Raw genomic sequence first — 7,821 nt, 5'->3', positions numbered from 1 at the left:
TAATAATTAGTTTAACATTAGGGAGCAAAATAATCAAGACATGTTTTTACATAAAACAAAATTAGTCTCTACAACGAACCTGTTATAATTGTTTTTACTAAATCTCTTTGTAAATGCGCGATTACACAAAAGGTGAACACGGTGATTATTAGGACTTTCACAATCTTGTTAACCGATCATTTGGATTCTTAGATATACCGTATATATATAACACATAATTTTAGATATTCCTGTAACCTGTGCATGGATGTAGCAGATTCCAATGGAATAAATAGTGTAAAGATACTTACATAATCTCCCCAACCAATCTTCTGGATTGTAAGTTATATCATATCTACAAATATATTATAACGCACAATATAATATATTTTAAATATTTCCACAACACGTGCTGTAATATACATAACCAAAGCAGATTAAGATGGATTAAAGAATGGAAGAAACCAACACAATCTTTTTGACCACGTTTTCGTGATATTTAAACTGTGGGGAAATTGTACGTATACCACGTGTGGCAGCATAGAGTTAGTAATTGATTTAACATTGGGGAGCGAAAAACATGAACCCGATGTTTCATAGTTACCTTAAACAACATTAATATCTAGAAAGTTTTCCTTTGATACATTTTATACAAAATCTGTTTTGAAATAGTAAATAACACAAACGGTAAACTTTCTAGTGAAAGATACGTAATCTTCCCAATCAATGGATTCATCACAGTAGATCTTATGCATTCTTTACACAATACATTCTAAAAGTTGATGCAACAAGTGGCGATAAAGATAATACAAAGTTTCGTAATATTAACAAACATAGAAAGTTTATTCGCGATTTGGGGAGGTAAAAATGTCATTGAGGTGACACAATAGACTGCACTGTTACGTCATAAATTTAATTGTAAAATATGCTGAATAATTTGGAACAGTGACAAAAGCGAGCAGCTAAAATATAAAAGAAAGTTAGTATCTCGACCGTGGACATGACGTCACTTTGACGCATCTATTTCCTTTGATGACGTAGCCAGCTACGCAATGACATCCCGCCACACACTGGCGCTGTTCGCATCGTTTTTTACGACGTTTGTAGTTGCTATTAACAATATACAATATTTAACGACGTAATATACATGACGTAATATTGATGACGTAATACTGACATACCTGCACGTTAATCTACACCCAGGCCCACAAGCCGAATAAATTTTTCCTTTTTTGCAAATCTCTGAAATATTATTTCTATAAGATGAATATTATGACATCATAATACTTACTTTTACAATGCGACCGTTTGTTCCATGTTAGGTGAACCCCCTCCCTTGCGCATGATGACGTATAAGCTTTGATTGATTCGCAAGCGCATTTACGTGTGGGTGGGCAAGAACATACATCAGTAAGGCAAGATCTGGAATAATGGGGTTATTATCGGTCAACCTGTCAATCAAACTTATGGAGGTTATTAATGGTCAACTTGTCAATCAAACTTATGGGGTTATTATCGGTCAACCTGTCAATCAAACTTATGGGGGTTGTTATCGGTCAACCTGTCAATCAAACTTATGGGGGTTATTAAGGGTCAACCTGTCAATCAAACTTATGGGGTTATTAGGGGTCAACCTGTCAATCAAACTTATGGAGGTTATTAATGGTCAAGCTGTCAATCAAACTTATAGGAGTTATTAATGGTCAACCTGTCAATCAAACTTATGGGGGTTGTTAAGGGTCAACCTGTCAATCAAACTTATGGGGTTATTATCGGTCAACCTGTCAATCAAACTTATGAAGATTATTATTGGTCAACCTGTCAATCAAACCTAAGGGGGTTATTATTGGTAAACTTGTCAATCAAACCTATGGGGGTTATTATCAGTCAACCTGTCAATCAAACTTGCATATGAGGGTTATTAGGGGGCAACCTGTCAATCAAACAAACATATGATGGTTATTATTGGTCAACCTGTCAATCAAACCTATGGGGGTTATTAATGGTCAACCTGTCAATCAAACTTATGGGGGTTATTAAGGGTCAACCTGTCAATCAAACTTATGGGGGTTATTAAGGACCAACCTGTCAATCAAACTTATGGGGTTATTATCGGTAAACCTGTCAATCAAACCTATGGGGGTTATTATCGGTCAACCTGTCAATCAAACTTATGGGGGTTATTAATGGTCAACCTGTCAATCAAACTTACTTATGGGGGTTATTATCGGTCAACCTGTCAATCAAACTTATGGGGGTTATTAATGGTCAACCTGTCAGTCAAACTTATGGGGGTTATTAGGGGTCAAACTGTCAATCAAACTTATGGGGGTTATTATTGGTCAACTTTTCAATCAAACTTATGGGGGTTATTAGGGGTCAACCTGTCAATCAAACAAACATATGAAGATTATTATTGGTCAACCTGTCAATCAAACTTATGGGGGTTATTATCAGTCAATCTGTCAATCAAACTTATGGGTGTTATTATTGGTCAATCTGTCAATCAAACTTACTTATAATATTCTTCAGGTGCAACTTTATTGTAACATCTTTGAAACATCGGGGATTTAAAAATTGAACATTTTTTTCTTGAGTTGATTTTTGCAGCAATGTTGTGACTGCATGGCTGAGGTCTGTAATGTGGGGTTGGGGGTTAGGGGAAAAGTGGGGTTGGGTAGCTATTAACATGGGGTTAATCTACAAACCTGAGGCTGTAATCGGGTCTGGAACATCCAGTGACATCATTAATGACATCATACTTCCACGAATCTCCAAACTTATTTTTGTCGGATTTAAAAAGACCGTCACCCCCAATAAAATCGTCTCGAGAAAACCCGTTGTAGTTTCCGCATAACCCACAAAGTAACCCCCGATACCCTGGGGAAGCCCCCACTTCGAGATAGCTATCCCCGTCCCAATTTAACGAGATGTCTGCGAAGGTTACCGTTAAGTATTTATTAGGATAAGTTGTCATTAAAGCCTGTGCATTAAAAACCAAAGTATTTCATGAGTTAAGTTACCTGCGGAACTTCTAACTTTGATGACGTCTCGTTCGATGAAAATTAAAATATCCTCCGAGGTGAACGGTAGCGACACCTTGTGGCCGTTTAGTTTAGCTACAAGATGTTGATGTAGGGACAGTACGATTGCTTCTCGAGATTTTGTGGTAAAAGTTCGGAAGTAAATAGTTTTGGTCCACGAGAATTGACGAGACCTCTTGGCGTTGTTCTCGACAATGACCGAATAATTCTGATCTCGACAATCTTTGGTTAATACATATTTACAATCACCCTGGAAATTGAAAGGTCGCCCGTCAAACGTTCGGTAATGCGGATCCCCGAATACTGCACATATTCCCGGCTCTGTGATGTCATTGTTATTAACTTTGAATGTGATTATGACGTCATAGATTACCTGGTATACAACTCTGGCAACATTTCCCCGGCAAAGATTCTAAAACTTCACCCTGGATTGTTAATACAAAATAATAATAACAGTAGCAACCACAATAACCACAAACTTTACCGCTGGACATTTCTTGGCTGGCAACGAACAAGTTTCCGTTAAACAGCTGATTGTTCCATTGTTACATAAACAATGAACGCATGGGTTGCCGTGACGACGCCACCTTGTTCCATGCTATAGGGGTTGAAATGTTATTATTATGACATCACAACCAACATTATGACATCACCACAAACATTATGACATCACAACCAACATTATGACATCTCATACCTCATATTTATGACCATCGATTGAACAATTGTTTAAAATTTCATCAGGACAAAACGAACAACAATGACCATTAATAAACGATTGTTCTGTTTGTTTGCAACGATTGTTTAATGGACATGACATTCTGTTGCACACCACCGTCCCATTTTTACAAACACACGACGTACAATCATCCAATTTCACTTCTTCATTTCGCGACAATATTTTCCTTCGAAACCAACATTGTCCCTCAGTTAGTTTGAACAACCGACGTCGACCTGTGGCATAGAGGTAATATAAACATAAAAAACAATATATAAACATAGAAATAATATAAACGTTGAAATAATATGTAAACATTGAAATAATATAAACATAGAAATAATATATACATTGAAATATTATATAAACATAGAAACAATATACATACATAGAAATAATATAAAACAGACAAAATAATATAAAAACATACAAAAAATATAAAAACATAGAAATAATATAAACAGTGTGTATTAACATGGAAACAATATAACCTTGGCATTTATAACAACATCCATCGAAAACAGCTCTGTGGCGCCCACAAGCGAGCACTGGACAAACTTTCATCCAACATCGAATATTTCCATCCTAGTATGACGTCATACATAGTCATTGTTGAGTGTTTATATAAATAATAAGAACCTAAATGTTTATTTGTTTTATACAACAAATAACCATGGAATAAAATTAACATTAAGTCAAAGTAAGATCAAATTAATAAAGCAGAAGAAATTTTAGCAACAAAACAACAGTCGTTGTGAAAGCTACTTGTGTCAAATAAAAGCGCGGCTGCTGAACCCACATTGTTACGTCAAACACACTGATTATTACGTCATAATTACCTTGCATTGACAATCCACACATACGTCATCAATCGTAAATGTTTCTCCATTCGAGTATATGACGTCATTAAACGAACATCCTGCGAACAATGAGTTAAACGCGATTTCAACAATCGCTATTATGACGTCACCTGCACAAGTTGGGCAACACTCCCCGTTAGATGGCGGTAGAGGGTTGGAGCAAGTGGAGTAACATTTCTTCTCGCTAGATGTCGCGATCCCATTCTATAAATATTTTATAAGATTTCTATTAAACCGCAAGTCACGTGTCTACCTTGCAATGCAGAAGCCCGCAATCCGGTGTCGAGCTCCAAGCGTTCGACGACTTCATCGTTGCATTATTGACGTCACAATCTGTTATTATTACGAAATAAACATTAAATACGTTAATGATCAATATTACGTCACAGTGGCATTATTACCTGCACATTGTGGACAACAATCGTTTTTGTCATAAACCAGAACGTTACAATCAGGTTTCGCGCATCGCTCACGCGAACACTTGACGACGCCATTCTAAAATACAATTATGACGTCACAAACCCAATATTAATTGTGTTTGTTGAGTTGACAATAGTAAGCTCTGTGTAAACAATGGATCCCATTAAGGAAACACTTAAGTGGTGTACCACATACATTAGGGTTTGATGACGTCACATACATGACGTCATCAAACATGACGTCACTTACCATACACCTGCATGATATACAAGGGTCGTCGGTAATCGTTGGGATTTCCAAAACTTCTCCTTCGTTATTGCAATGCTCCTTTGTACCTTTATGACGTCACAAACATACAACAATGACCGATAAGGAATGCGTCGCGGCGCCACGACGACGATAATTACAAAGTAGCCTTCTTACCTCCTTTAAATTGACAATCCACGAGACTCCAAATCAAAACCCAAAGCAACAGAACCTCCCAACGCCAACCCGCCATCGTCGACTGCTCGACCTGACGCGATGCGCCGCGACACGCGCTACTTTTTCCCGGCGCCGCAAAAGATCTTTAAATTCTGAATTTTCTTGCGCGGATTTTACAGTTGCATGTTGGGGTAATCCCCGGTTGATTAAGTTTTTGTGACGTAACAATATATTCGGTTGTAAATCTTTATTTGTTCATAATCGTCAACAATGTGGTGGATTGTGATGTAATAGAGGAAGATATTGTCGTGTATTCATTGGCGCCAGACGTCTGTTTGCAGACAAGCAATTCGCGGCGCCCGACGCTCCATTATCTCTTGTCGCGCGAATTTCTCACCGGAAGTGACGTTTCAGGAAAAATCGCGATTTATTACGAAGTCACAATTAGCTTTGTTAACTCGTTTATTTATGACGTAACAAAGAAGTTTTGACGGAAGGGGAAACACCTTTAATGAGAAATTATAATTCGTTTTATGACGTAATAATGAAACTTGTCATTTTAATAAAGCATCGCAGCGGGATGGCATTGTGACGTCACTAATGGATTTCACGCAAGTTGACTTGACGCGAATCGACGCGAATTCAACCCGAACCATTATTCGCACATTCTTTTCACTTTGTGACATCACAAAGCGGTCTATTAGCAGGAATTCACGTGACCGCGTAATCCTCTAATTAGTGACATCGAAACATCGCGTAATCTTTGTTGACGTAACAATCAAACACACGTGACCAGACCCCGTGTCTCCGATTCGTCAAAATATTTGTTACGTTCTAAATATTATTTATTGGGGATTCCCCGTTAAACTGAATCCCATTGTGACGAAACAGATTCAATTGTTACGTAGGCGATTGATCATAATCAATTGACAACGTAACAATTCCTATTGTGACGTACAAATATTCTTACGAAGTTTTTGCGCGAAATTTGACGCGCCGCGGTTTTTTACCCTTGAAGTCAAATTAAGCAAAGAATAAACAAAGAAATCGCAGATTTTCACGGCCGCAGATTTTTACGATTTGGTTTAAATCGGTTCTACAAAAGCTTAAGTTGTGACGTCATAATACATCGCTTATACGTTCATAAACATCCAAACTGTCTGATGTTTAGACAGAAAATATTTCGGCGCCGCGGCGACCGTCGCTCAAATCGTCGAATCGTAATCCAGATATTCTAAAATACTTCGGCGGTTTGTTACGTCACAAACCTATTTGTTAAAAATTCTAAAAATAATCCCGATTGTTATTTTTCTTTTATGACGTAACAAAAAACATCAATGATAATAAAGAAATTAATATATACGTCATAATAAAGTTTGCCGATTTTTATAATTATGACGAAACAATATTTATTCTGTGACATCCCATCTAGTTTATGACGTCATGTGTTGTTTCACACTAGTTGTTTGTTTCGTAACAATGTAATTAACGCGAACTTTAAAAGATTGTTAATTTGTTATTTTAACGAAGATTTAGATTTTCCAGATAAAGTTGAATTAAGTTAAAGTAATGGAAGTTCAACTATTATACATTGGTTAGAATGGAACTATAAACATCGTATATACATTATATTCAACGTACTTAATTTCGGCGAGGGGTTAGAACGCCTGCCTGTAACCCAGAGGTAAAGGGTTCGAGGCTCGTCGCTGATATCATTGTGGGCGTATGTGTCCTTGGGCAAGACACTTAACGGAAATTGCTTCAACCCAGTGGTCACTTATGGGTTGTCCAAATTATTAGCCATATATAAAATCACCCACAAAATAACATACATGGTAACTCGTAAGCAGGCACGAGGTGTATTAACACCCGTGTTATAAATTACATCCATTCATTTAATTTGTGCAAAAAAGTTTTAGAGAATATTTTTATGACGTCACACTGCAACGTCGGGTTTGCACCTTTATCGCCACCACGCGGATGTACAAAATAAAGTTTATAATGCAACAATATTAATCGACCCCTTTGAGTAGATGCAACATTATTATGACGTCACACCACTCCTTATATTATGACGTCACATGAGTATGAAAGATGAATCTTGATTCGTTTCCAAACCCAACAAAGCAACAACAGCCAATCATCGAATTATCGCGCTCATTTTGGCGCCTTAATTAAAACAAAGGGCACTGTGACGTCACACACCATTAGTTCTAAATACCTGCAATATGACGTAGGGGCCAATGTGACGTATTTGCTGCCAACTTGCGGAGATTCTTTCGTCATCCATGATGATGTTATAACATGCAACGTAACAATTCTACAATAATTGTGACGTAATAACTGCTCATTACCGCCATCTAACGAAAAAGACATA

The 7,821-nt window shown here is 37.2% G+C and overlaps 1 protein-coding gene across 3 annotated transcripts; it reads right to left on the bottom strand.

The window, feature by feature from the left end:
* Positions 1 to 345: 345 nt before the first annotated feature.
* LOC149725982 (BMP-binding endothelial regulator protein-like) lies at positions 346 to 7,821 on the bottom strand. Of its 3 annotated transcripts, none has more exons than XM_089891059.1 (16): positions 7,666 to 7,821; positions 5,271 to 5,356; positions 5,003 to 5,096; positions 4,855 to 4,934; positions 4,712 to 4,805; positions 4,581 to 4,660; positions 4,233 to 4,326; positions 3,721 to 3,977; positions 3,508 to 3,621; positions 3,397 to 3,448; positions 3,003 to 3,344; positions 2,688 to 2,913; positions 2,496 to 2,615; positions 1,271 to 1,401; positions 1,161 to 1,221; positions 346 to 1,089 (listed from the first exon to the last, which is right to left on the bottom strand). In XM_089891059.1, exons 2-16 carry the CDS (start codon positions 5,271 to 5,273, stop codon positions 960 to 962), a joined length of 1,878 nt encoding a protein of 625 aa, XP_089747185.1. In that variant the 5' UTR covers positions 5,274 to 5,356; positions 7,666 to 7,821; the 3' UTR covers positions 346 to 959. The 3 variants fall into 3 exon arrangements, with proteins under 3 accessions (XP_089747185.1, XP_089747183.1, XP_089747184.1); XM_089891057.1 differs by lacking the exon at positions 7,666 to 7,821 and adding an exon at positions 5,445 to 7,648; XM_089891058.1 differs by lacking the exons at positions 1,161 to 1,221; positions 7,666 to 7,821 and adding an exon at positions 5,445 to 7,649.

This window comes from Ciona robusta, chromosome 13 (genome assembly GCF_009617815.1).
Source record: "Ciona robusta chromosome 13, ASM961781v2".
Classification (NCBI taxonomy): Eukaryota; Metazoa; Chordata; class Ascidiacea; order Phlebobranchia; family Cionidae; genus Ciona; species Ciona robusta.
Note: the sequence above shows the minus strand (reverse complement) of the source record. Positions and strands in the feature narration are given on the sequence as shown.

Coding starts and splice junctions, on each gene's coding strand:
- LOC149725982 (XM_089891057.1), bottom strand. CDS start 5,520: ATGGCGGGTTGGCGTTGGGAGGTTCTGTTGCTTTGGGTTTTGATTTGG. Junction 3,978..4,232: donor ATGTTGTTATAAATGCCAAG/GTTATATTGTTT, acceptor TCTATGCCACAG/GTCGACGTCGGTTGTTCAAA. Junction 1,090..1,160: donor GGGTGTAGATTAACGTGCAG/GTATGTCAGTAT, acceptor TATTGTTAATAG/CAACTACAAACGTCGTAAAA.